This window comes from Microtus pennsylvanicus, chromosome 8 (assembly GCF_037038515.1).
Source record: "Microtus pennsylvanicus isolate mMicPen1 chromosome 8, mMicPen1.hap1, whole genome shotgun sequence".
NCBI classification, from domain to species: Eukaryota; Metazoa; Chordata; class Mammalia; order Rodentia; family Cricetidae; genus Microtus; species Microtus pennsylvanicus.
In genome coordinates, this window is record NC_134586.1 from 28,623,112 (window position 1) to 28,640,974 (window position 17,863).

Consider the following 17,863-nt stretch of genomic DNA (forward strand, 5'->3'; position numbering starts at 1 on the left):
GTGACCCACAGAAGAGGATGGGTGAATGCCAACGGAGTTCTGTCCTTGGCTGTAGGGAAAACAGGCTAAAGAAACAGGGCTGACACTTGATGGAGATACAAGCCGGTGGAAAGGTTTGGTTGGATGTTCAAAGGGTAACTAAATGGTTGTTTAATTACAAGAGAGATTATATTTATACCATGACCTGAAATGTGTCAATAATTACAGAAAAAATAAAGAAAACTTTTATGATGGATGCTGGGAAATGTTCAGTTTCTAAAAATAAATAAAACAAAAAGAAAACTAAAATTTTATACCAAGGAATAAAGAAAAGCTAATAACTGAAGAGATGAACTCCCTGGCTGGGAAACACTCCATTGCTAAAACTTTACTTCCTCTCAACTTGATCTATAGATTCAGCACAATACCAAATAAAATTCGTAAGGAACCCTACCCCAGCGAGAAAAGCAGAAGGGAGGGAGCCACACCGAACACCCAGGGAGTTGTTAGGATAAGCCTTGGAGCTCAAGGTTTGAGCTCATGTTGGCAGCTCTGCCCCAACTGTGGAAGGAAGCACAGGGCCCGGTGAAGGGTGGTGTCGCCACGACATTCCACTCTTAGCAAGAGGGCTGAGTGCCGGGGATAATGTCATCACCTAAATCCCTAGGCTTTTCTGGTGACAAAGGTTCATCAAGAATAACAAAATGAAGGCTTGATGAGCCCTGGGTTGCACACTCCTCCCAGCGCAGTAGGTCTAGGACATCAGGGGTCACCCTAATGGAAGGCTTTTGACCTCTCTGCTTCAGAAGGTTCTCAGTAAGACTGAAACTCACCTCAAGGCAGGCCTATGGGGGCTATTGTCTTCTGGGGAGCCCCTGGGCACCGAGTAGAGGGCTTTGGGACTAGTGTGTTGGTTACTTAGTAAGGAATCGCCTGACGTGGGCTCGGAGGATGTGTTGTCTGCCAGAGCCCGCTGGACCAGCGGTACAGCATGGTGTCAGCATCATGCTGATATCATCTGATGCTGAATCAGCTGTGAGGATGCAGACAAGGAATGAAAGATGGCTCAAAGTTTCCTGGCCTGTCCCCCGGGGAACGGACTGGTGCAACAATTCATTGAAATTGAGGAGAGCAGGGTGAAGCTAGCCCGAAGGGGATCCGCAGATGTATTGGGTTTTAAAAGCTTTTAAAATCTGGAACAGACAGTCTGGGCAAGAGATCTATCTTAGGAATCAGTACTACATATGGCTCTCCCAAGTAGAAGTTCCAAGAGAGCTGTCCTGGAGCCTCCTCATCCCAGAAAGTGGATACTGAACTAACAGGTGGGGCACTGGGGAGGGAGAGGTGGAGGGGGTCTGGAGGCTAAGAGCTGCCATGGCCAAAACAGGAGATCAGGAAAAACCACTGTTTCTCAGGCTAAAGGGCTGTGTGAGCAAAACCAGACACAGAGAAGGAAGGGAGGGTGAACAAGAGCCTGGAGGCTGCCCTGCTTCTCCAGGGGAGCAGGGGGGAACCCTAGATGTACTAGTCCCCCCTCTGTGAGTGGTGCAGAGGACTGTATTTCTTGAAACTCACATTGATCTAGAAAATTCAATTTAAACAACTTCAGGAGTAAGTAAAAATATTTTTTTCTTAAAGCTTGTATGGAAAGTTAGTCATCATTTTTAGGCTAATGGTCTTGAATCCTTTCTAGACCTACAAGCCCCTATTTCATGATAAATATTCTGTAATGTATTTTTAGTTCCCAGACATTCACACATATACATAAAAGGTCTAAAATACAGAACCTCTTAGCCATAATTTAAGTGGAAAGTGTTGTATTTGATTAAAAAAAAATTCATTTCCCACAAAAGTTGAAGACAACAGAAAAAGGTGCGGGACCTTAGAATAAAAACTGAAGTTGCCACAGGCCAGTTTGATTTGTGCACAGTACCTACACACATGTCTCTCAGAAGTCCTATGGGCACATCACTCTTAAGTCTCAGCTGTCCCACACAGCAGGCTAGTTGGTGTTCCCACCCACTGAATCCAAAACGCTGGCTTGGCTTCCAGGACCTACTCTGTAGCTCTACCCAGTTCCACAGTGCCCCCTGGAGGCCGATAAGTGGGACACAGACAAGGTGGGACTTCCTAGAGCCTCTTAACTGTTAGTTGAACTCTGTTCATTTTAGCTACTAAGAATCAGTGTCTTTCGCTGCCAGGGGAACCAATGGTCCCACAGACCTGGCACACATGTCTCTTAAAGGCATAGAAATAGAAAGGTGGCGGGAGGAGGGCACTGGGTATGGCATGCCACCGCCCCTTCCACTTCTTCTGGCCTCGTTAGGAGAGCCCAGGGACCTGTGGGTGTACAGCCAGCCCCTGCTTGCTTTTTAACAGCTGATTGGTAAGAAGGCATTCCCCTGATTATTGTTTATTTATGGTGTGCCCACGGACACCTGATGTTCACAGTGCCCAGCAGACAGGCACAAATGGGCTCCTCCGGAGGGGCCTACTCACCGCAGCTCTTGTACCCAGAGATTTGCATATTGTTGCAACATTGTGACAGGTTTCTTTCCTGCATGGTGCTTTTACTGTGAATGATAAAAAATAATTATATGACTTACATAAAGCCTTCGTGTGGGAAGGAAAGTGTTAGCTATTACATTTAATTATTTAATGTGGAAAAGCATTCACACTGGGTAAATGCCCCGTGGGAAAGTACACTGTGGTTCCGTCTCTGAGCCTGCCAGTGGAAAAGAAACTGAACCCACGAGGAGGGGGATTCCCAAGCCTCGAAGGTGCTGAGGCGTGGACTCAGCAAACACAAAACAGTGACCCTGACTGGGTGGACACAAGACTCCCAGATCCTCCTGGGAAGGAAGGGCCTTCTGTGATGCAGGAACCGCCAAGAAGTGAGGCAGTAATGTCACCAAGAGTGGGCACTGAGCACTCCTTCAGAGTCAGACCTTGTAGGTACTTCCCAGGCACAAACTTCCCGGACCAGCAGAGGCGTGCACAGTTATTCTTGCCATGCCCTGCATAAGGAAGCTGAGGCACAGAGAGGTCAGCCCACTTGCTCAGAGCTCTGGAGACTCATCTCTGAGAGAGAGAGTGGTTCACTATTTCATTGGTGTCTCGTTACAAAGGCAGTGCAAATGGTTGGATCAGATGACCTCCCTTGAATCATACCTGTGAAATCCAGCAGGCGTGGGGCCTGGGACCAAGGGATGATAGGTGGGGGGTGGGGAGTAAGGAAGGGGAGTGAGCAGGAAGGAGCCTGTCTTGGCTGGACTCTGAAAGCCTCCCCACAGCCTGTGCCATTGCACTCTTTAGAGAGCTGCGGCAGGACCAAGCTTGCCCACTCAGCAAGGGCAGCCTGCTTGTCCTTGCTACACCCACGCCCACTGCTACTGGGTCCTCTTTTCCGTGAACTTCAGGGCAGTGTGTGCTCAAACCTGAAACCGTTTGCCATGCCTGCCTCAAGGGATACAGCCTTCAGCAGGCACCCTAATCTGAGGGGAGTCTTTGGCATAAATATGCTCACTCTAAGGTGAGTAAGGAGAAGCAGCTATGGGATCCTCCAGTCGACCCAGCACAACTAAGGCAAAGAAAGAAAAAAGCTCCTGAGACCCCAAAAGGAACCCATAGTCCCCAATTCTGTCTGCTTCAGGGGACAGCTTTGGGGGTTAGATCAGGGTCTATGGATGCCAAGCCTTACATGTCTCTGTGCTCCTAGTAGCCCTCATTGCATGTTGATGAGATAAATAATGGATGCCTTCAGTTTGTTCCAGTGGAACTCCAGAGCAGAAGGCGTCTATGGAAAGCACACATTCCCGGTCCATATTCCTCTAACCAGCCTGGGAGCGCCACTTCCCAGTGAGGGCATCTTCAGGGCAAGGACCCAACCCTGGCCTGCTCTTGCCCATTGTCCTACGGTAGCCAGCTTTCTGTGGGAGACTCTCCAGAGCTTCTGAATTAGCAGACCATAGGATGGGCCTGACGGGAAAGCAGAAATCCTCACTGCCTCTCAGGCTGTAGGCCATGAGCAGCTGTGTGCTCTGTGATGCCTTCGCCACTAGACGCCACTAATCTCCATGATTAGTTATATCTAAGTGGCACCCTAATGTAATAGGATCTATATTATCTCTGCTTGGTGTCAGTTAACCATTGATTCCCTGATATCCCATAATATCATCTCTTCACAGACACAATGAGGCTTTGCCACAGTCACTGCTGTTTCTGGCTGGATTCAGCACCTCTCTCTCCAGTTCATCTAGTTCACCACCTCTCAGCTCCACAGTCCAGGACCCCGAAAAATCATCCCTCCTAGGAACTAGGTTCAGCCTCCCCTTATGTCTGTCCCCTCCACACCAACTCACAACCTGCCCTCCTCAGCCTTGTGCCTCACATCTTTCTTCAGACATTTGCTCCCCCAAGCCAGGAAGCTCCACTTGTTTGGGACCCCTGCCCTGGAGGGTTTAGCCATCTTTGTCCCTCTCTCTGTAGACCTGCTCTGCAAGGAGGGTTTGGCTACTCGCTCTGGTTTTGTATTGGCTGATGTTTATTTTCGCTGTCAGAATTGTGTGGTCAGTCCAGAGTTCTGGTACCCAGCGTTGGGTACTTCACATCCAGCCTCAATCTCAGCCTCTTTGTCTTTTTCCTCTTCTGTTTCCCTTTGCTTCCTCCTTTCTTTTTTTCTTTTTTTCTGTTTTCATTATCCCTATTTCTTACCATCTGTGTGTTCTATGTCTCCCCCTCCTGCACAGTCTCCCCCTTTCCCACCGACCTTCAGTGACCCTTTTCACCAACACTCTCCCCATCTCTTACTTTTCACGTTATTTCTGTGATTCCTGAATGTTTTTGGCATCTCCGTTCCATGGCATCAAGTCTCCCTTTATCTGTGCTTTTGTCTGGTTTTGACTTTTCACCTCTACGTCAGCAGTCTCGCTTCTAATCTAAGCTCAGATCTCCCAAAGCTATCCTGGGCCTGGAAGAGAGCAGTCCTGAGTCAGTGCCCTGGATGGACTGAAACTGTATCACCTTCCAGGACCAAGAAGGTCCTGGCTGCCTCTTTGCTTGACTTTGCCAGACCCATACAAGGACACAAAAAATAACAAAGACTAGCAAGGACATAATCTTTACCTTAAAATTCTTAAGAATGAGTAGCATAGCCCTGGCATACCAGTGTAAGTATGGACAGAGCTTCTGTGGCTTCTTACGAACCATCACCTGTTTTGAGGTTTGTGCTCCTGACAGAGGAAGCCTCTGGTCTGGGCAGAGGAGGAAGAGAATCCAGAATTCTGCAAAGGTGTGTGCCTACAACCTCTTCTGTAGTGATCTCACTCTGTGTCGGAGACGGAGGCCACCTGGCAAGTCCAGCGCCCTTCCCATCTAGCCTTCTAGCCCAAGGAAGACCACATGTCTTCTGGTTTGAATAGTTTCTTTTTAAGAACTTAAGAGTGAGCTATCTATATGAACTTGAATCTGATAAAAAAAAATTAAGCCATAACAACCTGCATACTACCACAATGTCAACAGTGCCACCTGACTGTACTCAGGAGCATCTCAAGACCAGATAGTGAGCAGAAACGGCCTTGACAAGCCCAAGCCTTCAGCTTCTTCCCTCTTCCACATTCTTGGCTTCCATGTGCCTGCTTTTGATTTTCCCTTTGCTCGGTCCCACAAGAAAGTTGAACTTGTAGATGCTTCTAAACAATGAGGCAGGCGGGTTGATTTTAGCTAATGATGACCACAGCTAATATGAATTTAGAGCTCCCTCCAGGTTAGACACAAGTCTAAGTGCTGTGTGTGTGTGGTATCTTTAAACCAGTCAGTCCCGTTTTCTACATAGGAAAACAGGCACAGAAGGTTATTTGCTCACTCTTAATGCTAGTTTGGATCTTGACTCTATTGAGATGCAGTTGGACATTTAGAAGTAGGTGCCTAGTGGAAAATAGGTCCTTGGAGGAGTGTCTTTGAAGTGTAAAGACCCTTTCTGTTTTCCTTTGCTTGACCAATGTCTTAGTTAGGGTTTCTATTGCCGTGAAGAGACACCATGACCACAACAACTCTTACAAAGGATACAAAGGAAAATATTTAATTGGGTTGGCTTACAGTGCATAGGTTCAGTCCATTATCACCATGGTGGTACATGGTATGCAGGCAGTGATGGTGCTGGAGAAATAGCTGAGAGTCCTACATCTTGCAGGCAACAGGAAGTAGTCTGAGTATCACACTGAGTGAAGCTTGAGCATATTTGAGACCTCACAGCCCACCCCCTCAGTGACACACTTCCTTCAACAAGGCCATACCTACTCTAACAAAGGTATACCTCCCAGTAGTGCCACTCCCTTTGGGGATAATTTTCTTTTAAACCTCCACAACCACTATGGGATAAACAGACCTATTTTACCATCGTGAGCTGTCTCACCAGAGACCCAGAGCAGCGGAAACAGTGCTGTGAACTGAAACTGTGAGCCAGAATCAACATCCTTCCTTACTGGTTCCCACATGTGTTTTGTCATGATAGGAAAGTGACACACACATCTATCTGGTTAGTAAGTGGCAGAATAGGATTCAAACCCGCAGTCTCCAGAGACCATACCGTTACTACTGCTGTCTTTGTCAAAATGGTAGGCCTCCCATGACATCACTGAATAGAGATACAGCTAAACCAAAAGAGAAGAAAATCCAGAATCCTTGTGAATATGAAATGCATTGCATGAAGCTCATGCAGTAATTTTTCCTTCCTATAAATGATTTGCTGGAGCCAATTAGCTATCCATTACTCAGCAGCTTTGCCCAGTGGGAGGAGGTTAAGCAGGGATGACAGATAATCAGACTCTGGCATTGGGGGCCATGCCAGCCTTCTCTAGCTGGGCCAGAGGGGAGGCCCCTGTTCTGACTTCATCCCAAGACAGTGGTAATTTGAAAGGGGAGGCCAATCAGCATGTAGGATATTGAAGGTAGCAAGAGAGGTCTTCCAGTTGTACAAGCACCATCTTTTATATATACACACCATCTTCCCTGGCTCTGAGGAGCTGGGCACTCAGAGGTTTGGTTTGCCACTTCTAAGAGAGCCAGCACAAAGCTTTCTAGCCCTGATGTCCCAACCCACTCATCAGAAAAAAAGATTGATGGCAAGTATAAGCTGGTCTTTGTCAAATGGATTATATTAAAGAAAAGGCCTGCGATTTTCCCCACTTTCCTCTCTGTTACATACCCAAGCCCCAGTTACTCATGGGAAAATGAGAGGGGGAAGCAGGTGCCTATGCATACATGTGTGTGCATATGAAAGAAAACACTTGACCCTTACACACCAGGTCCCTCGTGTAAGGACTTGGCCAGGTGTCTCCCTTGACAACCTATTTATTACCAAATGGGCAGATGTGGGCTTTGTTTCTGGAACTGGTGTGGGGCAAGTAGGAGGTCATGGTTCTTGAAATAGCGGAGGAAGAAACCAGCCAAGGGAACGGGGACCCAGAAGCTGGGTCTGAAGTCGTCCTCAAGGACCAGCTGGGAGGACTGGTGGGCTAAGAGGGATGGGAAGGTGGGTCTATAGGTCATGGTGAAAAACTGCCCCTTAAAGGAACTCTCCACCCTCCTGGAGTCACTCTGACGCTGCTGTCTCGAGCTGTGCATGTGTCCGCCAGGACTGGGTCCACTGGAGCCTTTGGCAACAAGATAACTAGTTGATTTCTGCACCCAGTGGTTTCCACAAGGTACTTTGCCATGGAACAGAGAAGCCGAGCAAAAGCCCCAGCCACACAGCCTGGTTCAGGCAACCAGGAGGTGTAACTAACCCCAACAGTCCTAGCCAGTCCAGTTCTCTGCAGCTATGGCTGGGGGAGGGTGGCTACTGAGGGCCATTTCTTTCTCTCTGCACATAAGAAATAAATCCGAGAGAAGCGGTGAGCAGAGATGCACAGCGGGAGGCTGACAGAGTCCCTTTAAATCTTAGCCCCTTCCCCTGGTGCATACTAGCAGATTAATTGTGTGTGTATCTGCTTTTCACCCAGTAGCCCACTCTTTGCTTTCTTCCGTCTCCCCGTTCCTCCTTCAGAGATTGCAGACACAGCCAGATTACCCGTTTGTTTCAGGTCTTTGGATGGAGAGACTCCACAGCTCCACGACCTTGCGGGAAAACTGTGACTTCCACCCTCCTCTCTCTTTCTGTTCCATACCCCCAATAACGTTTGCTTGCCCTGTTTTCTAGGCTGGTGCTGAACATTCTCCTGTTGGTTTTGTTTTGTTTTGTTTTTTGGGGTTTTTTGGCCCTGTTTCTCTCCTCTTCTTCTTTGCCTTCTCTTCCGTATTCTTCTGAAATTGCCCTATTCCTAAACAAACAGCTCCCACTTAGAGATGTCTCCAGCCTTTTCCAGGGTCCACTTTTAAAGAGTACACATATACAGGATTCATTTGAGAGATTCGCTCCTACCCTTCCTTTCCTAGATTAGTGTCCCCTTTCTACCCTGAGCGGGTATAAGAACCTAGGAGTACACTGGTTATTTGCCACTTAGAGCATGTGACCTAACGGGAAGAGAGAAGTCCCTGCCTGAGATATTCAGGGTGTTGCTCCAGGAAGCCAGCAAGAGAGCCTTGGCGCAGGCTGACCCTCATGTGACCTGTGACCTGGACAGTCTCAGGCCCAGTCTGACTGCCCAAAGCCTCCTGGGGAAACACAGGTTTTCTTTGGGCAGAAATGCCTGGGAACTTCGAGTCCCCTTTCCTTGGGGCCTGACCTCTTCTAAGAATAATAGCCATAGGGCAGCCTGTCTGGTAGCTTGCTCTAGAAGGAGATGGCTGGGAAAAGAGGCAGTTTCGGGATCTGGATAGGATGAGGAAGATGGAAGAATGCAGGCTCAGCTCTTAGAAGTACAAAATGCCAAAGAGAGCTAGAAGCCTTTGAGAGCAAAGAACTGAGAACCTCCCTGAGCGCTCTTCCTGTTTCCAAAGCCTCTGGCCAACCTCCAGACATCCATCTCCAGAAAGCTCCAGGCAGGGAGCAGTGGCCCCGCTGAGCAAACACTGGCAGCTCTAATCTGTCCTCTTTGGAGAGCATTACCTGAGAAACAAAAGGAACAAATGTCATTTTTTAAGAGGACAGGTCTCCTTGATGCCACCAATGGGCACACGACTGTCTTGCTATTTCCTGGGCTGTTTGGCTCTGTGCTCTGTAAAGTCTTGGGACATGGCCATTTAAGTTGCCACACCTCCCACAGTGGCAATAATCAAGATCTGAGAATGCCACTTGCTCTTTGTTTTGTGGCTGCCTTACCCAGGAGTCCCCAGCCCTTTGGGCATTCTGGATACCTGGTCACATAGTTGTCCGTGTCCTTCGAAAAGTCTTCCACTTTTCCCTCTTGTGAGTAAGTGGAAAGTCAGTGAAGCCATGTATACAGGTGGCAGTAGTAAAGTTGGGAGCCTGGTCTTTCCCTTCTGAGCCTAACTCCCGTCCACAAGGCTCTGCTGCCTTACTCCCTTTCTAAGAAGGCAGTATCCCTGCCCACCAACCAATCCCACCACCCAGCTCAGGAAGTCTTTAATAACAGCCATCACTTTCGGTAGCATTTTCAAGGAGCCTGGGATGGTACCTAAGAGACACCCCTGTGGGTACTCGGGTACTTCTAGACCAGGAGACACTTCTATCCCATGAGGAAAGTTTTCCCAAGGCAAACTTGCCCTGAGACGGGCGCGTCCAGCGCAGGAAGGAGGCTAAGCCCCTTTCCATCTTCACAGAGTCCGACTTACCATGGACACTGTTGGAGTGATTTGGTCCTTTGGTTGTCTCTGAGCTTGCATTCCAGCCCTGTCAACTCTAGGACATGAGCCACTGACTACCCTCCCTTCTTATAGGTCCTTCTAGGAGAGGGAACTAAGGGTATAGATCCTTTACTATATGCTATATGGCATATACTATCTGCTAGTCACTATAATACTAACTGTCTACTCTGTACTATAGGAGCTGACACATAAACAGTAGAATCCAGCCACACCCTGCACTGCTGTGCCTTACCTCCTTTGTCCCTATACCCATGGCCACTTCCACCCTGAGGGAGTGGAAGGGTCCTCTGTGCAGGAGGCAGAGAAAATACAAACCATGTGACCCTTGAAAGGCAGGACAGGAGGGCTGAACTGACCGCCTCTCTGCTGCTCCTATCCCAACCAGGCTCCTGGCCAGATGCTGATGTTCGGAACCCCTAACAGCAACACTCAGGTGCCTGGACAGTGATTCTGATGGTGATGTTACTCTGTTCTTGTCTGTCTAATATTCCTTTTTAATCCCCATCCTGCCTGCCCCTCCCTCATGTAGGGTTACTTTAGTGATCCCTGGAATGTTTTTGACTTCCTCATCGTGATTGGGAGCATAATTGATGTCATTCTCAGTGAGACTAATGTGAGTATCGCTCTGCCCTCCCCAGGGACCCTAGTCCTTCCACCTTCTACTTCCTCCACTCTTCTCTCTCTCGCTCTTTGTTTACCTCTTTTTATGTTGTTGTTTTTTTTAATTTCTGATTTTACCCACCTCCAGTCATGCTTTTTATTGAACCTGCCGTCGTCTTGTAGGGGAAAAAAAGCAGAAATCTCTTCTCCTTTTTTTCCCACTTGTCCTGGCTGCGCTGGGCCCAAGGGCGCAGATCTGAGCGGAGGGAACAGGCTGCACACTGGTTGGGCCAACACTGGCTGCCTTCCGGGTGGCTGTCGCCCACCCACCTCGGAACTAACCTAGCTTTTGTCAGGCCTCTCGATCCTGCGAAAACCAGGTTGCCCAGGTTTGAGCCGCCAGAACTATAGAGTGGTAAGAGTATTTAATATACCCACGTAACCTCTTTCTTTTCTCATTTTTTTTCTCTTCTCTCCTTTCTTTCATGCCTCTTTGTTTTCATTTCCCTCCCTATATTTTGTTTTCTCCTCTTTTGTTGGTTTGTCCCCTTCTCTCTTTCCTGGCTTTTCTGCCCCATGCAGCACTATTTCTGTGATGCATGGAATACATTTGATGCCTTGATTGTTGTGGGTAGCATTGTTGATATAGCAATCACCGAGGTACACGTAAGTACATGGTGTCTGTGACCCAGCTGACCCCGCCTGCTCTAACATCCATTTGTTTCTCCCTGCTTTATTTTTGTCTTTCATTTTTATTTTCTGTGCTGCCCCACCTCCTTATTTTTTTATTTCATTTTTTAATTGGTTTAAAAATTATTTTTTTTACTGCATTGTTCGGAGATTTCTTTTTATTTTATTTTTTAACCTTTGAAACGCACTAAGACTTCCTTTTAAGTGTTGGTTGCTGCATCTTTTTCTCTCTCCCTTTATAATCAGCCTGGCATGACTCACACTGTATAGGAGGGTGCAGCTACGCAAATTACGGAGTGAGAAAATGAAGGGTTCTTTACGAGTTCTAGGCAACCACTGGAGCTGGAACCCAAACCTTTCCTAACCCAAAACTTCACCTCCAGATTCTGCCTCTCCTCCTGTCGGTTTTCCATCCCCATAATTTCCCAAAAGGTGTGCCCGCAAAACAGAACACCCGGAGTCGAAGCTAGGAATTTGCCTGCATTGTCAGCCATGGCCTACCCTCTCCCAAGAACTACTTGATTGTTTCACGTTGAACAAACTCTTGTCTGCTTTGACTAAGCATCAGCATCCCATACCGGGCACTCTGAGGGAGAGAAGTATTGCTAGTTTTTAGGATTTACTTGTCCTCCCTTTTCTGGAAACAGTAAAGAGCCTGGTGGCTGGTGATTTACTGAGAGCCTTCCCGGTGGGTTTTGTCCTTCTGTTGCCATGGAAACAGGATCCATGTAAGAGCCTCATATCCATATGAACTCATCCTAGAGTTCATAGACTGTGCACCTGCCTGCTCTCCTTCCCCTTGCCCTTATAACCTGCCCCTGGCCCGCGGGCCTCAGGCAGGCCCCACACCCCAGCCCTGCTGCCCTCTCCTCCCCAGAGCTGCCTCCTTCTATACAGTTCTCGCACATGTCTTCTTGTTACCTGGCATGTTTGGGTGTCCTCTTTATCTATAAGCAAGTCCTCTTGCTGTTAGTCCTTAACATGTATTGTTTAGTTTCTGTCATTAGTTTTCCGTAAGAAAGAGACTTGATAATGTTTGTCTATACCTTTGATGGATAGAACCATTGAATAACAACCCAGAGCACCTGATTCTGGGACTCGATCGTAGATGTTTGGAATTCTCTTGCTCTCCTCCACATGTTCCACTACCTCCATGTAGACTGGCCCATCCCCAAGACATGGCCCTGACATGTTCTTTCACTAGTGTGCTTCTCCTCTATGTAGCCACCGCGCTTAGGAGGGAGGACTTTACATTCTCCATACATCCCTTCCTCTGTCCCCTGACCTATGCCCTCACCTATTCTATAACTCCAGCATCAATTTCTTGAGTTTGTCTTTGTCTCAGTGCGTGCGTGTGTGTGTGTGTGTGTGTGTGTGCATGTATGTGCGTGCATGTGTGTGCGCGTGTGTGCACATATGCATGCATGTAAACCCTTAGGCTTGACTCCTTCCGGTAAAAACTCAGATAATTAAAAGCAAAATCAATCTTCTGCAACTGCTGCTAACTTCCTTTCTGAGTAGACTCCCGGTATGCAGTCCGCGTGAACCCTAACTTATTTTCCTGTTGTTATTCAAGTCTCAGAACCTCAAGGCCAGACTCTTTGCTGATCACAGACGTCATGCACTGTGCCGCCTGAGGGTCCCGCGGAGAGAGCAGTAAAAAGAAAGACTGAGGCATGGGCTCTGCCATCTGTATGTAGGCAGTAGCGCAGGCTGGCAGAGAAATCAATGCAGAGATGTGCAGTAAGAAAACACAGGGAAGGACAGCCAGCTGCTTCCCATGGTGACAGAAACCCCATTGCAGCCCTGGGAGTCCCTCTGGGGTTCTTGGACTGCTAGCAAAAGCCATAGCTCTCATCCTGCCATAACATCGCTGTTTCTGTTCTCGATGAAAACAAAGACAACGCAAATAAGTAGTTCCCTATATAAAATGTGTGTGGCTGTCTGCTCACATAGCAGTACCTATCCTAAAGCCCTGTGTCAACTATGAAGATCTGTGAAGTAAAAGCTAAAGCATCCAAACAAATCACATCAAAACCCCTGCCTCTAACTAGACTGTCTCCTTGGTATGCCCATAACTTACAGCCCGCACACACCAGGAGTGCCCCCTTTTCTAGATGCTGTTAATGAGACTCGTGGAAGTGAACAGCAGGTACAGCCATCAGAGAAAGTGCAGGCCATCAACAGCCACAGGACCAGAGCCTTGGCAAGCCTGCGGCCACACTTGTTACCAAAGAACCCTGCACCCAAACAGCAGCCAGTAGGATAGCTGCATGATAACACCCTGCTCACCTGCCTCTGCCGTTAGGTGACGAGCACCCTGCTGACCTGCCTCTGCCGTTAGGTGACGAGCACCCTGCTCACCTGCCTCTGCCATTGGTGACAGTGACCAGCTGCAGAGTCAGGATTTTCTTATGACCTTGGGGGAAAACTCAGGAAATCCTGCATCCCTAACACCTGCTCCAGGCCTTCCCATATTTCTCTAGACACATCCCGTTATCACTAGCATAGTTTCCCACGCACCTGTTCTATCCAGTAGCTATCCATGATGGCTTTTCACCTGAAGCCCATCACATCAGACTCCTTTGGGACATGGCTAGCTGTTGTCCTCTCACGGAATCTCTCATTCACCTTAATGTCCTTATGAGTATTTTGCATATTTAAATCCATCTTCCCCGGGTGAGTGTCCTTCCCTCTCAGGAAATGTACTTTTCATTAGTTCCGGGGATCAGCACCCACTCAACTCTGTATGTTCATAGTCTGTTTCTATGGGTAGGCACTTCTTCAGTCACCCAGGATACACCTGAGTCAAAAAAGGCTCTACGTTCACGGTTTGCTTCCTACCGAGAAAGCAGTCAAGGGCAAGAAGGTTCAAAGTGGGCAGGTCAGAGGCGCCTGGCATGAATAGGTGGGCACCTTTGTGTTCAGAGCCATTGTGTATTGATAGTCCTTTTTAGCCTCAGTTTTGAGCTCTGAAGATTCAGAAGGGCATCCTCCTGACCACGGCAGGATGTTTCCAAGCTCCGCTCCAAGCCCCCACTATGTCTCTGACCCAGGCCTCCACCTAAATCTCCCCTGTTCTGCCTTTATAACCCCTGTAGGGTCAAAGCATGGTGTGACTCCACTCACTCTGGTGAAGGCTTGAGCTTCTCCAGTCCGGGGATATGAAATCACACCTTCTAGAAGTGTTCCATGGTCGTCCATGGAAGTTCTAATAGCATCCTCCCCAGAGTGCTCCCTGATATCCCAGATGAGAATCAGTTTGGGGAATGTGACCAACAGCCTTTCTGAGCACTGTTTTTGTGCTGCCTCTGAAAGGACTTTGAACAATAGAAAGTGATAGAAGACCTCATTTCTTACGTTATGGATGTGGAAAACCATTTCCAAATTATCTATTAAGAAGCATGATTATATTTCTAGCCTAGGTTCCAGGAACCAGATACCTTAGAGCAATCAGTCCAGGTCCCTGGGCCTCCATTTTTTTGAATGTGGTAGGAGTTGGATTGAGAGGCCTGAGAGTCTCCTGTAGCTCTTGGCCTCTGTGATTCCCAGTATGGTGAGGTAAGAGTTCCTTGTTGCTTTCCTGGGCTCCCAGGCCCTCAAAGTACTCAGCTCTGTCTGGACTCCAGTGTGGCTCATGTGGGACTAAACAGAGGCAGGGACAAGAGCGGGCCCTCCAGGGAGAGCTGCAGGCACTCAGGAGAGGTCCTGGGGAAAGAACATCAACCCTTGGGGGATTCTAGGCAAGTTAAGGGGAAGAAATGTGGAAGGGTGACTAGATGCAGTGTGCTGGACGACAGAAATGACCAGAGCAGGAAAATAAATTAAGGATTAAGGTCATTTTCTGTGAGCTTGGCTGATGAGGAGGAAAAGGGAAAATGGGCAACGTGTCCTTGACAATGTCGGTCATCAGGACAACTGTGTGACTCATGATTGAATCGAGACCGCAGGACCCCCTGCACATGTGAAATCTAGGCATACGCAAGGCAAGCAATTGGTCCAAAGTCTTCCAGCTAAATGGTGACAAGTCTATGATTCAAGCCATCCCTGTCAATCGGCTCTTACACTCCCACAGAGCTATGGCCATGTATTGAGATGGCATCAGCATAGCAACGCTAAACGTAGGCATTGGTGGCTTCTGCCACTCATGGGCCCTCTTCTGGTACTTTCTGCAACTGACCTTTATGGACCTGCTAAACAGCTTCTCTGTGCTGATGCTCAGCCAAAGGATGTTGGATACTCCTGGAATGCTCAGACAAAGCACTGTGTGGGGAACTCACAGGGGCAGAAGCAGGAGAGAGACTCTAGGGAGAACAGGCATGGGGACGAAATGCCCATCACATGCATTGGCCAAACCAACAAGGACAAGAGACAAGGAGAGAGAGCAGGCAGAGGACACAGGAGCTGGGAAGGATGGGTTATGGTGCTAGCTCCAGGTCTCCCTCACTGCCATCCTTGGTGCTGCCTTTCCCCCACAGCATCTTTCCACAATAGACCCCAAGGCTCAACTTCCGGTTATCAATGGTTCCTTCCTGGCTCCCTGATAATGGAGCCTGTCAGCTCCTTCCCTGCCTCCAGTTCCTTGCTACAATGGAGAAAAGCCTGGGCATGGAGACCACTGCCTACTATGTGTCCACCCCTACAAATATGAGGAACTCACACAGTAGCAAACAAGACAGATGTGACCATAGGCTTAAACCGCTTTGCATGGGCATCCTATGGCAGTGATTCCACGCCCCCTATGTAGCACAACAGAGGGTTTTCACTTACAGCTCCGAGGGTCCTGAAGACCCGGATGATGGCATGAGGTGGTTTAGGGATCACCATCTGGCCTGCCTAGGCTTCTTTCCATGCAGAACTCACTCCGTGATTGCGTCCTGGCTGTTTGAATGGCTGTTTCTGAGACCATGTAAGCACAGTGTGTGGGCAATGCTAAGGAGCCACTACTCCAGCCAAACAAAGGCCTTCTGAGTAGTATGGCTTTAAGGCTCAAGAAAAGTTATCCCATAGTTTCTCACCCTTTTTTACAAAGTTGTCATTACCTGGGCTCGGAAGCATAAGACCCAGATCTTAGCCCTCATCCCCAAGCTGCTCCGCAATCTTGTCTTCTGCTATAAGGCATGACCTGAGGACTATCAAGCTAAGGCCTGATACTAAAACAATAAAATACCAGAGAAGTAATCAGATCTAAGTCTAAATTTTGAAGTAAAATATAAATTAAGTAAATGATCTCTTTTTTCTTTTTTTATTTAAATTTTTTTCATTTTTTTCATTTTTTCATTTTTCATTTCAGTTCCCCCTCCCTCCCCTTAGTAGATGATATTTTAATCAACAAAAGGCCAAGGAAAAGCATCAGGAGGGAAGGTGGCCATGGCAAATGAATCTTTAAAGTTCTCCAATGAGGGATCACCAGTGTTCAAGTGGTAAAATAAACCATTTAAAGGCTGACCCAAGGTCCTTGAAAGTGACAGGTAGCTATGATGACATTAGGGTGTCCCTCGGAGTGAAGCAGTATCCCAGAACAGCCCCCTGACATGTCTACAGAGCACGTCACCTCCATGTGGCTCTCCCTTTCCACTGCCAAATTGCCAGACACAGAACTCTATGTAATCCATGGGCAAAAGCCCTGGACCAACCCGCCAGGGCAGGGGAGGGCAAAAAGATACACTAAGAGACATAGGGTTGGCCATCATGGCAGCTGCCTCATGCTGGTGGAAGAGAGGCTTGGGTGTGTGGACAAGGAATGGCCTGTCTGTGTGAGTGTGTATGTCTGTCCATCTGTTTCTGTGTCTCCTACCAACCCAGTAGCCAAATCCTACTGACGCATCCCCTCTAGACATGTAGACTGGCCAGGCAGCTGGCAATCCTCGCAGACATAGAACGTGTTCTGTAAATGACTAGAGAAGGCCCTTCCACCCCACCCTACGCCACCCCAACTCACTCTACCATCCTCCCAAACCATCAAAACCAACTCTATGGGGAAATTTTTTTTTAATTAATTGGTAAGAACTATGTTACCAAGAAGTTATTTTCATACTTCAAGAAGGTATCTGATTATGAACAGTTCTTTCCTTCAAACATGCTATTACGTCTTTCCTTGTTTGTGCACCTTGAAAACAAACATGGGCAACACCTGAAAGTAGATAATGAAGGCCTAGGCTCCAGCCCCAGTGGCTGAGATCAGCCAGGTATGACTTTTGTATGCTAGAGCCCAGTGTGGGGGTAGCTCCCTGCGAAAATTACTAGGGAAACTGGGAGAGGAGGGGCCTTAGGTGCTCCCTGTGAGCTCCTGCCCCCCCCCAAACAAATTCAGCAATCTAACCCTAGAAAACAACAACTTGGGGCACTATTGGTGACATCCTAAATTGTGTGCCGGGCCTTCGGGATTAAAAAGAAGTTCAACCGACTCCCATGTCAATGGCCAAGGGCCCCCGCGTTGCTAATCTGAACTGAGCTCTAAGTAAGCCTATGTCCAGCCTGAGTCGGATTCACTTTAAACAGACTACCTGAAAACAAAATAAACAAACAAACAAACAAACTGATCTCCACCCACAAATCTGGGAGACCTCCCCTCCTCCTCTGAACTGGGAGCTGAGTTAGTTCACTCATAGCCACAGGTGGTGACTGACTAGGACAGGAGACTCTTGTGGGTCCTTGTTGGCCACATGGCCTAGTGACACACAGCCCATGTTCTCACTGGTGTCCCTCCCCCTGCCAGGCCCATGCTTGTGCATTTCTTTCACTTGTTTCCTTATGCCCTCTCCTACCACTGTGTTGTTCCTCTGTTAGCCAAGACCTAGAATACCAGGCTCTTCGTTGGAGACTCATT

General features: G+C 48.1%; 1 protein-coding gene across 11 annotated transcripts in view; it reads left to right on the plus strand.

The window, feature by feature from the left end:
- The window catches only part of Cacna1c (calcium voltage-gated channel subunit alpha1 C), a 660,622-nt gene that overhangs the window by 599,089 nt on the left and 43,670 nt on the right, over positions 1 to 17,863 (plus strand). For 6 of the 11 annotated variants that reach the window (XM_075982987.1, XM_075982992.1, XM_075982986.1 and 3 more), the window contains exon 30: positions 10,927 to 11,010. In XM_075982987.1, the coding sequence (XP_075839102.1) occupies positions 10,927 to 11,010 (84 nt within the window). Of the gene's footprint in view, positions 1 to 10,273; positions 10,358 to 10,926; positions 11,011 to 17,863 lie in introns of all 11 variants that reach the window. The other 5 variants (XM_075982990.1, XM_075982989.1, XM_075982996.1 and 2 more) reach the window with 2 other exon arrangements.